Here is an 18,121-nt window from a genome sequence, read left to right as displayed (position 1 = left end):
GGTGTGGAATGGACTGCCTGCAGTGATAGTGGAGTCAGACACTTTAGGAACATTTAAGCGGTTATTGGATAGGCACATGGAGCACACCAGGATGATAGGGAGTGGGATAGCTTGATCTTGGTTTCAGATAAAGCTCGGCACAACTTCGTGGGCCGAAGGGCCTGTTCTGTGCTGTACTGTTCTATGTTCTATGTTCTATGTAACTGTAGACCAGGTGCCATGGATTGCGAGGGTGAGCAAGGAGGTGAGTACCGCTTGGCACTAACCTCCAGGGTGCAAAAGGGCAAGTCAGCCACTGCCACGGTGTGGGTTGGGTTCTTCTAGGGTGCAGGGGCTTGGGGGAGGGGGGGGGGGTGTTGTGGGTGGGGGAGCTCGGGCTGGGCCGGAGGTGCTCAGGTCAGGAGCACTGCGGTGTTGGGGCAAATATTCTCTCTGTCTGCTGAAAGACCTTAGAGGGATTTCATAAGAGGTCAGGTTCAAATCCCACTGATGTTGCAAATGGTTACTCTACTCTCTGTTAGAAAGGCTCTGTAGTTTATTGTTGACATTCCATTCCAGGCCCCGCTAACAGTTACAAGCACAGGCATGATAGCCATGCCAGACGTGTTCAGAGGCCATTGGTTGTGGACATGACTGGATATTGCCAACCTGGCAGTGCCAACAGGCATTCTGGCACTACTAGGTGGGCACTGCCAGGTGGGCACTGCCAGGGTGTCAGAGCAGTGCCAAGGGGGTGGGGCCTGAGTGGGGGTCATGAAGGAGGGGGTTCATGAGGGGGTGTCATGACAAGGTGAGGCATGAAGGGGGATATGGAGAGGGTCATGAAGGAGAACCCAACACCCCGATGCCAGCGAATCGTGCCAAGGAGGGCTGGGGAAACATGCTGTCGATGAGGTGGGGGAGGAGGTTCCAATGTCTGTGGGGGGAGGGAGGGGCTCTTCCAGTGCATTGTGAGATCAGACACCCTTTCAAAACGACGCCCGTCACTTTGCAGCTGGGCTCACCGGTGTGTTTAAGTCCCGGCTCTCCCAGAACTGGTGCGTAACTCACCACTCTCCCAGAAAATGACTGAGTGTGGGATAATTGTGATCTGATTCAAACCTGTTTTCTCGTCCAAAGTGACACTTAGTCATTTTTTGAGCAAATTCTGGCCGATGTTCTAATAACAGAGTTTCCCCAGAAGAACATTTGGCAAACGTTGAAGAGATGCTCGAGAGATTTAAAGAGGCCAGGGTGCGACTTAAAACAGGGAAGTGTACCTTTCAGGCCCACGAGGTCACTTAGCTTGGATTTAAAGTCAATGCCAAGGGACTACTCCTTCTTGAAGAAAAAGTATAAGTTATAAAGAAAGCACCAGCACCTAGAAATGGGTCAGAACTGAAATCTTTTTTGGGCATGGTTAATTATTATAGCCGGTTTATACCAAATCTATCAACATTACTGGCACTGTTACACCTCCTTTTAAAAAATATATCAACATTGGTATTGGAGGGAATCACAACAAGAAGCTTTCGAGGAGTTAAATTTACAACCTTCAGATTTACTAGTCTATTTTGATCCAAGAAGAGGAATAATCTCAATGTGTGACGCTTCACCAGTTAGCATAGGGGCAGTTTTGCCTTATAAAATGGAAGAGGCGTAGGAGTGCCCATCACTTTGCTTCAAGAACCATAACTGATGCCAGGAGAAAATGCTCCAAAATTCAGAAAGAAAGACTAGCCATCATTTGCAGAGTTACAAAATTCCACCAGAATGTTTACGGGCGTCACTTTGTGATCATCACCGATCACAAGCTATTGTTAGGATTATTTTGCGAAGACTTCCTATTCTTCCTATTGCATCAGCCAGAGTCCAACAGTGAGCGTTACTTCGAGCAGTGTATAACTACATGCTCCAACACAAGCCAGGCACCAGAATATCAAACACGGATCCTCTCAATTGCCTTCCGCTGCCTCGAACAATATCACCAACAACATTACCACAATAATAGTGTTAACCTCAGCTTTTTGGATACGCTGCCGGTATCATCTAAGCCCATTTGGAACTGGACCCAAAGAGACCCAGTCCCGTCCAGATTAAAGTGCATGGTTTTCCATGGATGGCACTTTAACATGTCACAGCAATTCAAACGTTCCCATCTCCGCAATGGCGAATTCACCTGTGAGGACAGATTGTTACTGTATGGGTCTGGATTAGTGGTTCCTGGCCCAGCAGAATGTGATATACAGCGGTATAGCGCAAGGTCAGGAACATGGAGCAGTGGTGGAGTGCAGGGCCAGGACCGTGAAGCAGCAGTTCAACATGAGTCCAAACACAGGTTGAAGTGGTTGAAACACCGCAGCTGGAGGTTGGGAGTTGAAGAATATGGAGGTCTTTGCTGCCCTCCTTTGTAAATAGTTCTTTCCGAATAAATAAATCAATTACTTTCTCCTGTAATTGTAGAGACTTGCAAGTATTACACCGGTCTAAAAAAAATACTCTAACTTTCACACACACACACAGCCGCACACACACACACACATACACACGAACACACACACAGACACACACACACAGACATCCTTCTCGGTTGGGTGTTGAGGTGGTTTAAAGTTGTAGGTGAATGATTGATGTGTTCCTATAGAAATAGCAGCTTCTGGGTTGAGTTCTTACCAAGATCTCCGCCTGCAAACATAGGTAGTCAAAATCAGCGGACAGGGGTGGGATTCCTCCCCCCCCCCCCCCCCCCCGTGGCACATTCCGCGGCGACGGTGGCAGCTTACCATTGGTGAGTTGGTGGGGGTCTTGTGTTCCTGCCTCTGTCAACAGGGTTTCCTATTGTACGCACCCCCTTCTGCTGGGAAAATCATGGCCGGGGGCTCACCGTCAGCGGGGCAGGCTGGAAAATTCCAGCCACTGTTTAAAATTTGCAAGTTACATGGAGAGAGAAACAGAGGGAGGCCAGTCAGGGTTTTTCTTCTTTAGAGTTTCATTTGCTTATGGCTGGTCTACAGAGATAACAGGTGCTTAAACACACTAAAGGTTAGCTGGCTTATCACTTGAACCTTTCTCTCCAACTGCCCAGTGACCTAAATATGGCCATGTCTCATGGATCCCAGTTGCCTGGCTTACATGATTAGATTGAATTGAGATGCTTCCCTTAATAGCTAGAGTCCCCTTGTCCAAGTGATTGCATCTGACAGTTCGTCTCCACCCAGTTGTGTACCCAGGTATGGCTGCTTTGCTAATGGGATTGGAGATGGCCCCCATTCATATCCCTTCAAGGCAATTGTTCCTGGTGAGGTATTACAGGCAGGTTGTTTCCACTTCAATGGTTTTAGAATGTAGTAAGTGCAGTGATGCAAATGTTCAGCCATCTTTGATTGTGATTCTGAGACATTGGGGCATGGCTTTAGTCTTTAAAAAATCAATTAGTAGTTTCCAGCTAGTAATTCATAATGGCATTTTTTTTAAAAAAAGCATGGCTTCATAACACCTTAGAAATAGGTTCAACACTCAGAGCCCCCTTTATAAAATAAACCCATAGTTTTGAAGTCATTCATCCATCCATTCTTTGAGTGTATTAATCCTTCCTAAGGCATGCAGATTTCACAAAATATTCCAAGTCTGATCCAATTATTATTTATATTTACTTCCTACACTGAGCATTGCTTCAGGATTTTGTTCCCAGCACAGATTAATTCTTAATTTCAAAGAAGCCTCAAAATAAATATTTTTTCTTCCTGATTTTCATTTCCTTTCAAAGATCACTAGGTGGCACTGTTGCCCTCTCTGCTGATTCTAGCTGAAGTGTGTGAGAAATGAGTTGATGTATTTTCAGGCAACTGCAAGCTGGCAGCCAGGCCATGTAAGAGATAGTCAGATATGTATCCTGCATAGCTTGACCCTATTGAACAGGACAGAGCCCCAAGCCACAGGCCTGCAAGACAGAAATGATGAACATTTACTGAAAGGCCTAATATCATAATGTTAGTCCATCACACAAACCAGCCTCCCATCCATTGACTCCATCTACACTTCCCGCTGCCTCGGAAAAGCAGCCAGCATAATCAAGGACCCCACGCACCCCGGATATTCTCTCTTCCAAATTTTTCCGTCGCGAAAAAGATACAAAAGTCTGAGGTCACGTACCAACCGACTCAAGAACAGCTTCTTCCCTGCTGGCATCAAACTTTTGAACGGACCTTCCACAAATTAAGCTGATCTTTCTCTACACCCTAGCAATAACTGTAACACTATACTCTGCACTCTCTCCTTTCCTTCTCTATGTACGGTATGCTTTGTATAGTGCGCAAGAAACAATACATTTCACTGTATCCCAATACATGTGACAATAACTCAAATCAAATCAAAGCTTCTATGAAAGTTAAATGAACCAAAGCAAGGTTATACACAAGAGCTTTGAATGTGATCATTGAGTCATTGTGGCACAGAAGTGGGCCACTTGGACCATGCTGTAAAAAATGAACTGCTAGAACTGGTGGTGCTAGATGCTTAGATTTTCCAAGCTCTGAAGAACTTGGTGTTCCTCTAGTTCATCTACTTTCGCTGTTCCTATCAACTGACACTATTCCATCTGTCTGGAAAGAAGATCATTTTCATAAAAGAGGTTGAAAAAGGGAGAATAAATGAACTTGATGAGCATTTTTATAGCAAACTGTACTAAACGTTCTTCATATGGTTTAGAGAATGGAAGCCAAAATGATTCCATGTGACAAATTGTAATTCATAAGGAGTTTGACAAAATGAAAAAAAAGATCTAATTTGGACATGACCCAGTTCTTAAGATGTTAAAAAGCATTATCATAAACAGATTATTTCAACATGAAACCTGATTGTGGACAGGTACAAAATTAACAAGACAGATATTAGAAGAAATCTATCAATATTAACAACCAAGTACATCATGAATGTTTATAATTCCAGTGCCACATGGGAACTTCAGGACACTTCACATGTCTCGGGTGACCACGTGTATCGGAAGCATCTCCAGCTGCTCAAGCTCAAGTTTAGGATTTCCCAGCTGAGAGGTAACTGGAGTCACTATGGAGCATCAGGGAGGATGAGAGCTTCCGGGATCACATGTTCCAGGAGGTGGTCACTCCACAGTCAGTGAGAGGTCAGGATAGTCGCTGGTTGACTTTCCGGAAGAGTAGAGAGAGGCAGTTAGTACAGGAGTCTGTGGCATGTGTGTCACCCTCAAACAGGTACTCAGTATTGGAGACTGCTGGGAGTGACGATGCCCTGGAAGAGTCCATCCCAAACTATGGACAAGGGACTCTACAGGACTGAACAGCAAAGCATTGAAATACAATTGTTACAGGAAATTCCATAGTTAAGGGACAGAGGCATTTCTGTAACCACCGTTTTGCATTCTGCATTGTGCGTTATGTTCCTGGTGCCAAGATAAAGTACATCAACGAGAGAGTGCAGAATATTCTTCGGGGGAAGGGTGTGAGCCAGAGGTTGTTATACACATTAGTAGCAATGGCATAGAGTATACAGGTCCTATGGTGAGATTTTCAGGGGTTTGCAAGGAAGTTAAAAATTGGACCCCAAGGGTACTTATCTCTGTATTATTCCCAGTGTTACAAGCTAGCCAGAATAGAAATAGGAAGATAGGGAAGATCAATGTGTGGCTTGAAGCATGGTGCAGGAGGGGGGAGCTTCAGATTCTTGGGGCATTGAGACCAGTGCTGGAACAGAAGGCACCTATTTAACAGGAATGGGAGCAATGTACACACAGGGAGGCTCACTTGTGGAGATGGGTAGAATTTTAATTAAATTGTCGAGGGGATGGGCACCAACCTATAGTAGTAGCCAAGAAGAATAAGTTCAATAGAGAGTGTTGGACAGTACAAGAGAAGGAAGTAGTATCATGGTAGATGGAAGCAGACTAAGAAGGACTGCAAGGTATGTGAAGACTAGATTACAATGCACGTACGCAAATGCCCAAAGTGTCATGAATAAGGTTGGTGAGTTACAAGCACAAATAGCTGTGTGGAAATAGGATATAGTGGCAATAACAAAAATGTGGCTTAAAAATTGTGAGGACTGGGCACTTAATATACAGGGATATAAATTGATTAGAAAAGATAGAGAAGAAAAAAAAAGTTGTGTGGCAGTACTGATTAGGAAAGACATTGTAATGTTGGAAAGAGGGGATGTCTTTGACAGGGCAAGCACGGAATCAATTTGGTTAGAGTTGCTAACCAAAAATGGTAAGATCATGGTACTCGGGGTATTCTATACATCTCCAAATAGTGGGAGAGAGTTAAACGAACAAATCTACAGGAAAATCACAGAGATGTGCAAAAATTATAGAGTGGTGATACTAGCAGCGGCAGGAGGCGGGTGGGGGGGGGGGGGTGGCGGGTGGAGGCGGGGGTCCGGGCTTTCTCTACTCAAATAGTGAATTGTAAGGAAGGGGATGAATTTATGTATCCAGAAGAAGTTCCTTGATCAATGTGTTCTTGGCCCAATGAGAAAGGATGCATTGCTGGATCTGGTGCTGGGAGGTGAGGTGAGGTGGGCCAACTGGACCAAGTGTCCCTGGGAAACATTTGGGTAAGAGTGATCATTGTATCATAATGTTTAGATTAGTAATGGAGAAGAGCAAAGGGACAACTTCATATAGATATTCTAAATTGGAAGAGAGCTAAATTCAATGTGATGAGAAGGAATCTAACCTGGGTAAATAGAACAGGAAAACTAACTGAACAATGGGTAATCTTTAAGGAAGAGAAGCTTCAGATAGGGGCTAGGTAAATTTCAACAAGGTTGAAAGGTAAGAGAACAGGGCTCCTTGGATGACGAGAGAGATAGGCATTATGATGAAACAAAAAAGGAGGGTATGTGATGCAAAGCAGGTTAAGTTCTTAAAGTGAGAACTACTCCAAGTAGACTAGGTTGAGAGGAGATGTGAAGATGAAAATAAGACTAGCACAGAGAGACAGAATGAGAATAAAATAGCAATCAATGTAAGAAGGAAGCCAAAAATCTTCCAGCAGCATTAAAATGGTAAGTGGGTAGTGAGAGATGGAATGAGTCCTAATAGGGACAAAGTGAATGCTATATGCTTAAAGACACAGGACTAGAATGCTGAATGTGTTTTTTGTACTGGTGTTTACTAAGGAAGAGGAATCTGACTAAAAACAGTATAACATGGTTAGTATGAAAATGAGGTGGTACTGGAAAGGTTGGCTGTGCCTGGGGTCAATCAGTCATCTGGTCCAGATGGCTTGCATCCCAGGTTTTTGATTTGATTTGATTTGATTTATTATTGTCATATGTATTAGTATACAGTGAAAAGTATTGTTTCTTGCACGCTATACAGACAAAGCATACTGTTCATAGAGAAGGAAACGAGAGAATGCAGAATGTAGTGGTTGTTAAAGCAAGTGGGTGTGGAGATAGTGGAAAAGCTTGCGTTAAGTTTTCAATCTACACTTGAAATGGGGGAGGTGCCAGAGGATTGGAGAGTGGCAAATGTGACATCTCTGTTCAAAAGGTATGAGGACGTTCCTAGTAACTACAAGCCCGCTAGTTTAACAGGAATGGTGGGTAAATAAATGGTGGTTTGGAAAACCAAAATCAGGGAAAGAAAATCCATAGGCACTTGGAGAGGTTTGAGTTAATTATGGAGTGGCAGCATGGATTTGTAAAAGGCAGATTATGCTTCACTAATCTAATTGAATCTTCTGATGAAGTAACAGGGAAGATTGATGAAGTTAATGTAGTGAATGTTGTCTCTTTGAATTGTTGACAAGGTACCAAATAAAGGCTGGTTAACAAAATTGAGGCTTATAGAATCGAAGGGTGAGTGCTAGGATCACTGCTTTTTTTGCTATGTATGAATTATTTGGATCTTGGAATGCAGAGTGAAATTTCAAAATTTCCCCGTGATACCAGACCTGGAGGAGTGGTAACAGTGAGGATCATACCGATTGCCTACAACCGGACATGGGTTGGCAGGTTGGGCAGACAAGTGACAGGTGAATACAGAGAAGTGTGAGGTGATGCATTTTGACAGAAAGGACAGGGAGAGGCAATACAGATTTAATGGGCACAATTCTAAAAAGTACACAGGAATAGAGGGTCCAGGGGATGTGCATACGTTGATCTTTGAAGGAGGCAGGACATATTAAGAGTGGTTAGCAAAGCGTATGGGATCTTGGTTTTCATAATTAGAGGAATTGAGTACAATAGCAGGTAATTTATACTGAACCTTTATAAAGCAGCTCGAGAATTGCATCCAGTTCTGGTTATCAAACTTTAGGAAAAATGTGAAGGCCCTCGAGAGAGAGGGCAGAGGAGATTTACCAGACTTGTTCTAGGGATGGAGGATTTTAGTCACAACGGTAGGTTGGAAAGGCTGGACTTATTCTTGGAGGCAAGGAGATTGAGGGGAGATTTATTAGGGATGTACAAGATTATGACAGATTTAGATAAGCGAACAAGGTAAAACTTTTCACATTAGATGATTGTGTAAGGACTAAGGGGCACAGATTTAAGATTTGAGATGAGTGAATCAGGGGAATGTAAGCAGTGAGTGGTATGAACTCACTGCCCAGGAGGATGGTGGAAGTGGAAACAATCTATAATTGGATGAACACTTGAAGGAAGTAAACCTGCGGGGCTATCGGGATCGAGCGGGGGAGTGGGACTGAGTGGATTGCTATACAGGGAGTTGGCATGAACTCAATGGGATGAATGGCCTCCTGTGGAATAAATGACTATGATTTTAAGGACAGCAAATAGAATTAACCTTTTGCAGTTATTTTAGGGTATTTTTATTGTTGTTTGCTTTCAAAAGCTGGACTTATCTAACAATAATTAACTTATTTTTGGCTTTATGAAAGAAATCATTGATTCAATTTGTCGCCCTCGCCCAGAGTTAGCAAGTGTCGCTGTGTTTATGGGGAATATATAGTGCGTGTTGCTAATGTAATCTAAAGAATCATGGTGGATGTTGTAGGGATGTATTGGACACTACACCAGTATTGCTGACGTAGGTTCAAGTTTCAGCTCAAACTCATTTGTGTAAATTTGTGTAAACATCAAATCTCCCATAAGTTAGCACAAACATGCCATGTGATTGACTGGATCAGGACTTTCCCCTGTATCATCAAGGGGAATCGAAGGGGAGGAAATGACCCATTCCTACTTTATAATTGGCACCAATTGGCTGCTTTGATCTGCTTTTCATACATAAGATTTGCAAGCAGCAGGCAATTGAAGACACACAGGTGTGCTCTGCTTTGCTGTAAGTGACTGAATTTGAACTAATTTAAACTGAATTGAAAGTAATTTAAAATAATTGCAGCAGCAACAGAAGAAACAGACCTGAGTTAGGCTTCAACTAAGTGCTGGTTGGTGCAGGTCCAGGTGACTAATGCTGGAATCATGGGTCGCTGTCCACCCAAGCTTCTGAGCACAATGTATGAACAGTCTCAAACAGGCACAATGGGTGAAAACTCGCCACTCTGAACTGGGAGTGTAGTCATATTTGTCAGCAAGAACTGCTTTGGGAAAATGCGTTTTTGAACCGATGTAAAAGATTCCCAAATAAAGTTGTACTTTTATTCCATCCAAAATACCCCAATTCAAATTGAATCCAATTCATGGTCCCCATGTGAGGGACAAACAAGATCCAAACTGACAAGACATGACATCACATCCCATCGAGGGCTTGATAAAAGAAGATCCAAGCTGACAGGATGAGGCATTGCACCCTGCCCTGGGTTTAATCTAATGCTTCAGCTTAGCCAAAAGGCCGAGGATGGCTTTGAAAAATTGCACCAGGTAAAGTCTTGGTTCAACCTGACGGGCTGCCCTGATCTTTTACTCTACCCTAACTTAGGCAAACCACGATTGCAGGCGTCAGCACACCCCCAGTGCAATGGGCTAGCCTCGTCCCCTGCCTGAGTGTCGTTGCATCTGTTTATGTTTAAAATTCTGCTATGTTCAGAGGTATTTAGAATCATAGAATCCCTACAGTGCAGAAGAAGGTCATTCCGCCTATCGAGTTTGTACCAACCACAATCCCACCCAGGCCCTATCCCCATAATCCCAGGCATTTACCCTAGCTAGTCTCCCTGACACTAAGGGGCAATTTAGCTTGGCCAATCCACCTAACCCGCACATCTTTGTAGTGTGGGAGGAAACCGGAGCACCTGGAGGAAACCCACGCAGACACGGGGAGAATGTTCAAACTCCACACACACAGTGATGCAAGCCGGGAATCGAACCCGGGTCACTGGTGCTGTGAGGCAGCAGGCGCCCCAAATGAATGCAAGCTGTTTTTTTCCCATTAATTATGCAAGCACTTCAAGTTTATTTATTAGTCACAAGTAAGGCTTACACCAACACTGCAATGAAGCCATTGTGAAACTCCCCCAGTCGTCACATTCCGGCGCTTGCTCAGGTCAATGCACCTAACCAGCACGTCCTCGGAATGTGGGAGGAAACCGGAGCACCCGGAGGAAACCCACACAGACATTTCATTTCATTCATTTCATTTCATTGTGCTCAGATTACATTGATATCTGTTCCTAAATATTGTAGGAACCTCTCATTGCTGTCTTTTAGTTGAGCTATCATGCTGACATCCTGTCAGATAGACAGGAAATATCTCATTGCACCTTTCTGAAGAAGAATTGAAAGCTGCTGGCTGAACAACATTCCTCTCTCAACAAATGCGTCGATCCATTGATCTAGCACCTGTCTATATATCTTCTATCAATCTCGTCTATTATTGTTTAATTTCTGAAAACTCCAATGGGATCTGAACAGTTTGTGTTTTGTTACATTGTACAAGATACAAAGTTGAAGAAAATTATGGTTTATTGCCACTTTCTAACTGTAATAAACTATCTACAGTATAAGTACATTGTTGAGATATATTGATGCTTTGATTTTTTTTTAAATGATGAATTACCAGACACCACAGTTGTGGTGCTTCCTGTTTCATGTTTACACCTACTGTTTTACAATATTTTACAGCAGCTTGGTGTTATGTCGGTGTATTAAATGAACATGTTCATTAACATTTCAGAAACGGAAGTTTGAAGCTAACAGATCGAAAGACCGGGACTCTTTACACCATCAGTGTGAACTGTTTTAACGGTGAAACAATTCTCAAGTCTTCAAATGTCAGCATTGATACAGGTATAATAGTGTCGCTTTTTAAAAATAATTTCCAAAAGAAGACGTGGTTTTGATGTAAACACAAAAAGGGAAATGCTGGAAATGCTCAGCGGGTCTGACAGCATCATGTGGAGAAAGAAACAGAGTTAATAAGCTGAGTTTTCCCAGTCCTGTCTTGGAGGACTTGGCACTGGTGGTAGTGATGGGGATCAAAGGTTACAGGGAAAGGGGATCAAAGGTTACGGGGAAAAGGCAGGAGAATGGGGTTGAGAAACATATCAACCATGATCGAATGGCGGAGCAGACTCGATGGGCCAAATGGCCCAATTCTGCTCCTATATCTTATGATCTTATGGTCTTTTACGTGCATTCCCAGCATCGGGGAACTTTCCTGGGGTTGCCTGGAGATAAAATTGGCTGCAAGCTTCATGAAGATGGACAGCAGAATTTACATAGTTAGGGCTCTTATTAGGGCTGATTTTGTTGTCTCGTCATTTTTTCAAGAGTGGAGAGGCCCCTATCATGCGCAGAGGAACCAGTTCAATATAACATATTTAGAAAAGATAGAAAGGGGAGATACATTAGAACAAAGAACAAAGAACAAAGAACAATACAGCACAGGAACAGGCCCTTCGGCCCTCCAAGCCTGCGCCGCTCCCCGGTCCAGGATTGAATCCTGAATCCAGGATCCCCGCCCAATTTTCCAGCCTATCTACATACCAATATCCTATCCACCGAGCTGTCCCTCACAGCTACGATGCTTTGTTCATTACAACCTATTAACTTACCCCCACCCCCCCATTCCAGACCATGTGATCTCCAGGGAGAGGCGAAAACCCAGAGTGAAAAACCCCAGGGCCAATATGGGGAAAAAAAATCTGGGAAATTCCTCTCCGACCCCCTGAGGCGCTCGAAACGAGTCCAGGAGATCACAATGGCCCCGATCGGAAAATGCTTCCCAACCCTAGTCATTTCCACTTCCACGAACACCATATGAATTCCCTGCTGTGCTTATTCTGGAAAAAATAATGGCAGTCGAAAAAAAGAGATGCCGCAAAATGAAAATAGAATCCTTGTGAATACAGAACAAAGATAATAAAGGATCAGTCACTCTAATAGGGCTAGTCTACAGATCACCTAATAGTGGAAGGAAGGTGGGGGAAGAAATGTGTGGAGAAATTAGTGAAACGAGTAAAAAATACATTGTAGAGTCAGGGTTCAAGTGGCAGAATGATTTGCCAGCAGGCTTCAAGACAGGATTTGGGAGTGAGCTGAAGGGTAGTTATTCAGACTGGCAGAAGGTGGAAAGTGGTGATCCACAAGGGCCGTTGCTGGGCCCACTGCTGTTCACAGTTTATATTAACAATTTGGACTTAGGAATCAAAAATACAATTTCTAAATTCGTGGATGACACCAAATTGGAGAGATAGTCAATACTGAGAAGGACTCCAACAAATGATAGCACATTAATAAACTTGCAGGATGGGTAAATAATTAGTAAGCAAAGTCCTAATATTTTGGTCGGAAGAATAGGAAGCTGATTTATTCATTGGAAGGTCCAAGTCTAGGTGGGGGTAGAGAATCTTGGAACAAATATGCCAATCACTTAAATAAGCAAAATACTGCGGATGCTGGAATCCGAAACAAGAACAGCAGATGCTGGAAAAAAACCCAGCAGGTCTGGCAGCATCTGTAGGGAGGGAGAAAGCAGACCCAACATTTTGAGTCCGTTTGACTGTTCATCAGTTCTGTTCTTGCGCCAATCACTAAAGGTTGTACCACAGGCTAACAAGGTCATGAAAAGCAAACTAAACACTAGCCATTATTTCTGGAGATCGAGACTTGGAAAGTTATGCTAAACCTGTACCTAACCTTGGTGAGACCACACTTGGAGTACTGCATGCAATTTTAGAGACATTGGAGAGGGTACCAAAAAGATTCACAATGATGATACCTGAAATTCATGGGTATACACATAAGGAAAGAATTGACAAGCAAAAGAAAGTGACCTAATAGAGGTCTTTATGTAAGGTTTTGACAGAATGGATGCGGAGGGAATAAGCAGAATTTAAGCCACTTCCCATCTAACCTTGGTTCTGATGAAAGACCATTTTGACCAGAAACCTTAACTCTGGGCCCTATTTTACCATTTTGATTCTAAGTTCTGGGTGGACTTGAAACTGGGAGTGTTTCAGATCCGACTTTTAGACCCATTCTGTGGCGTCCCCATACGCACTCTGCCTGAAAAAGTATCAGTGATTCCGCCCCTGTGGGCGGGGCTTATCGGGCCCGAAACACTGCAGCTCCGATCGGAGCCTTCAACTGTGCATGTGCAGTCAAGAAAATAGAAAAACACTCTCTGCCACATCGCTCCCGGGCCGGATAATGCTTTCCCCCTGGCCCCACAGACGTTGCCTCACCCCCACAACATTACTGACCCCCTTATACCAGACTGATTGTGGGCCCCTCCCCCCTTCACCCCACCGCTCACATGCAGAGTGGCAGCGGACCCCATCGTCACTCTCACCGATCACATGCGGAGTGGCAGTGGACACCCCATTCCCCCCCCCCCCCCGATCACACGCAGAGTGGCAGCAGACCCCCTCCCCCCCCACCAGAGAACCATCTGACCCGCCTCCCTCCCCCCAACCAAAGAGCCATCTGACCTGCCTCCCCACCCCCCCTTCTCCCCCCAAACCACCGATTTGAGTCAGAGAGCTGCCGGAAGCTCGGAACTGACCTCCTCAGAAACTGGAGCGCCCGAATTGGACCTTTGCGGACCATGTCTGTTTTGTGCCAAATCTGGACAGACGAACGCGGTGGTAAAGGGGGAAGTGCCGGTGAGTTTGGGTGTGCAGCCCATTAAGTCAATTTAAATGCATGCAAATTCATTTAAATTGACGTCTCGGCCATTTCGGGCGTGGTCCCGATGGCGGCTATTTTCGACCCTTGGTAAAGGGGGAACCGGTGCGGAGGGGGCGTGGATCACCCTACTCGCCCACGCCCGACTTTACCAAGTTTTTGCGTCCGAAAAGGGGCGCAATTTGATGGTAAAATCGGGCCCTCTGTTTCTCTGTACAGATGCCGCCTGTCCTGCTGAGTAATTCCAGCAAATTTTTGTTTTTACCTCAGTTTTCCAGTATCCGCAGTATTTTACTTTTGTACTAACTGTCCTTTGGTGATGATATGTCCATGCTGTACTTGAGTGCTCATGATAATGGTACTTACTCTTGCTGTATAACAAAGCCTGCCCACCTCCATGAATGAAACCATCCCTACTGCATGTAAAACCATCACATTTTAACACATCTGGGGTATTTCCAATATCTCTCTGGTTTCAGTCAGATCTTTTTTGGAAATGTTCTCCTGCTGCTTCCCTACACTAAACTGATGTTCTCCAGATTAATAAATAAGTGGTCATGGTTTTCATGGGGAAAAATGGTTTTATCAGGAAATGAAAATAGATTTCCAATTTGTCAATTTCATGAGGACTGTTTTAAACTTCTTGCTGCCTCCGTAGCAGTTCCATATTCCATTCTGTCCTTTGAATCAAAACTTTCAGGATTACATACTTAATAATAAATTGTATAATGATTGAAACTCATTCAGGATCTTTGTCAAAGACAAATAGAGAAGGGCGCAAAGCTCTGTACTCCTAAAGTTACATTATGCAAAACGTAATCTTCTTTATTTGTCTTGCATTGAAATATCACTTCTTGCATTCCAGGTATAGAGTCAAGTTTTCACCCTTCAACGTCACCATCCACATCAAGAATAAAAACACAGTCGACTTTAGGCGGCCACCTGAACCATGCCAAGTTATTCAATTCGTACGTATAGCTTACATATTGGTTCCAAAGCGGAGTTTACGTACAACTGTTGTCCTCAAACAATTTAAGTCAGAAGTGTTTTGAAATCACTGATACTTAAACATGTCAAGAGAGTGCTGATCCTCTGCCATAGCAGCACGGTGGCACAGTGGTTAGCACTGCTGCCTCACAGCGCCAGAGACCCAGATTCAACTCCTGGCTTGGGTCACTGTCTATGTGGAGTTTGCACGTTTCCCTCATGTCTGCATGGGTTTCCTCCGAGTGTTCCGGTTTCCCCCCATGGTCCAAAGGTGTGCAGGTTAGGTTGATTGGCCATGCTAAATTGACCCTAGTGTTAGGGGACTAGCAGGGTAAATATGCGGGGCTACAGGGATAGGGTCTGGGTGGGATTGTAGTCGATGCAGACTCAATGGGCCGAATGGCCTCTTCCTGCACTGTGGGAATTCTATGATTCATAGGGGCTCTTGCTTCCTTGAAGCTGGATTTGTGTCCGTCCCCTCTGTCCTGTCGAGGGTGATGTGACTGAGGAGCAGGTATTGTGTGCAGTTTTGGTCTCCTTTTCTGAGGAAGGATGTTCTTGCTATCGAGGGAGTGCAGCGAAGGTTTACCAGGCTGATTCCGGGGATGGCGGGACTGAAGTATGAGAGATTGATGAGGTTAGGATTGTTTTCACTGGAGTTCAGACGAATGAGGGGGGGATCTCATAGAGACTTATAAAATTCTAACAGGACTGGACAGGGTAGATGCAGGGAGGATGTTCCCAATGGTGGGGGTGTCCAGAACCAGGGGTCACAGTCTGAGGATTTGGGGTAGATCATTTAGGACTGGAGGTGAGGAGACATTTCTTCACCCAAAGAGTGGTGAGCCTGTGGAATTCATTACCACAGGAAGTAGTTGATGCCAAAACATTGAATGTATTCAAGAGGTGGCTGGCTATAGCATTTGGGGTGAACGGGATCAAAGGTTATGGGGTGAAAGCAGAATTAGACTATTGAGTTGGATGATCAGCCATGATCATAATGAATGGCAGAGCAGGCTCGAAGGGCCAAATGGCCTCTTCCTGCTCCTGTCTTCTATGTTTCTATGGTCTATGTAGCTGAGGCTGTTGTTGGAATTAGTGTTGCTGCTCCTCGTGTTCTTCATCAGAGATGCTAAGGTAGCACTTCACAAGTTACTGTCATGCCTATGCTGAAGAATGACAACAGTGAAGTATAATTGTAGGTGAGTGAAGTGCAAGGCAGGTGTAACTGACTTCCAAGAAGTTGGCAATCGCCTGTCAAGCAGTCAAAGCGCATCCTCAGAAGAAATTCTGTGATTACCAGCCTCTCACCTGGCTATGGCTACAGCTCTTCAATTTCACTATTCAAAGCCTGGCCAACCTGTCAGTTTCACTGAAAAAGCACCTCTCGATGTGCACTTAGCTCAGTGACCCTGGTAAGTTGCTGACGGCTCAGAAAGTAGGTGTGCAAAGTGTTAAAGCCAGGATAGATGGTTACAACAGTAGCTGATGATAGATTTGGATAATTTAGGTACTTACCAACAGCTCCAAGAGGATTCCCTATTCGCCTCCAAATCCACCTAAATGTAACGCAGAAGTGGACTGGGTGATGCTGGAAACCCAACCCTAAATTACTTTTGGGGTATTTAACTCCATGCATGCACTCATGCACACACCCCAAGTCCTCCTCCTCTTTCCTGTTAACATTTCCCCATGATTTCACAGCTCTGCAACTGAGAATATTTTGCAAACTGATTACCAGCAATTTTTTGCTTTCCATCTTCTATCATCAAGTCCTGACCATGGGATTCACTGCCAGCGTTGCTTTATATGACCTTGTAATGGAGGCAGAGCAGTAGAAAGAGGTGGTGATCGGCCGGCAGCTACATTAAAGGAAAAATAAAGAAATACTTTGAAGTTACAACTCAGAGACTGACCTTTTGGTCTATCATGGCCAAAGGAAAAAATAATTCTATTCACATCCCCCTCCCATTTCTCCGTGCACTTATCCAATCTAGTTGTGAATATTTACAGCTTTTTTGGCTCAATTACTAATGCTAGAAGGAATTGCACAGCCGCACAGCTCTATCCTAAATATCTTACTGTCTCTTGGCCCTTTGTCTTTGACCTGCCAAATTACTGGAAGCAGTTTGCTTCAATCTAACCAGCTCCATCCTTCCATAATTGTAAACACTGCCGTCTATTGTTCTGCAATCTGCCAATGAAAATGAAAAAAGTCTCTGTTCTTTCTCCATATTCATAATTCAATTTTCTCACACCAGGGAACATCTGAGTGAATCTGCATTGTACCCTCTGTAAAGCACCAGATTTGTTCATGCGTCGGTGCAGACTCGATGAGCCGAAGGGCCTCTTTTGCACTGTATATTCTGTGATTCTGTGAGGCCAGTACAGCACACAGTGCTCTTACTGAAGTTTTATTAAGATTTTATAGAGGCTTATCTTCTTGGTTTTTATGTTCTGTACCTCGAGATAAAATCTAGTATCCTATTAGCAGTCAACTCAATCTGAAGCCTATGAGCCTGTATCGCTAAGTACCTCTGCTCTTCCACAGCATCAAGTTTGCTTCCATTCAGAATATAAGTACTGTTTTTGTTTAACTAAAATGCATCACGTGATGATTACTTATATTTAATCTGTCACTTTCTCGTCCTTGCCCCATTTTAGCAATAGCCTTTCATAGTTTTCTTCGATCTTCTAAAGAATAAACTACACCTTCTGCTTTGTTACCCTCGACACCACTGTGTTCATTAGATTGGAAAATTGCAAATGTAACGCCATTATTTAAAAACAGAGCCGAGAGCAAACCAGGACACCAGGAATTATAAACCTGGTAGTCTGTCGTGGGCCCTGCTGGTCTGTTATGGGATCTGCTGGTCTGTCATGGGCCCTGCTGGTCTGTCGTGGGGCCCGCTGGTCTGTCGTGGGCCCTGCTGGCCTGTCGTGGCGCCTGCTGGTCTGTCGAATAATTAAGCACTTAGAAAATTTTGAGCTGAATGGAGAGAGCGAACATGGGTGTGTAAAGAATAGGTCATGTCTGAACAACCTAACCAATTTTTTTGAGAGATAGGAATGTCTATGAATGCAATTTATATGAACTTCATGAAGCATTCAAAAAGTTTTCACA

The 18,121-nt window shown here is 44.0% G+C and overlaps 1 protein-coding gene across 2 annotated transcripts in view; it reads left to right on the top strand.

Annotated features, from left to right (window-relative positions):
* The window catches only part of LOC144499747 (uncharacterized), a 99,350-nt gene that overhangs the window by 37,669 nt on the left and 43,560 nt on the right, over window positions 1-18,121 (top strand). For both annotated transcript variants that reach the window (XM_078222186.1, XM_078222275.1), the window contains exons 3-4: window positions 11,057-11,169; window positions 14,876-14,978. In XM_078222186.1, the coding sequence (XP_078078312.1) occupies window positions 11,057-11,169; window positions 14,876-14,978 (216 nt within the window). The remainder of the gene's footprint in view (window positions 1-11,056; window positions 11,170-14,875; window positions 14,979-18,121) is intronic.

This window comes from Mustelus asterias, chromosome 1 (genome assembly GCF_964213995.1).
Source record: "Mustelus asterias chromosome 1, sMusAst1.hap1.1, whole genome shotgun sequence".
NCBI lineage: Eukaryota > Metazoa > Chordata > Chondrichthyes > Carcharhiniformes > Triakidae > Mustelus > Mustelus asterias.
Note: the sequence above shows the minus strand (reverse complement) of the source record. Positions and strands in the feature narration are given on the sequence as shown.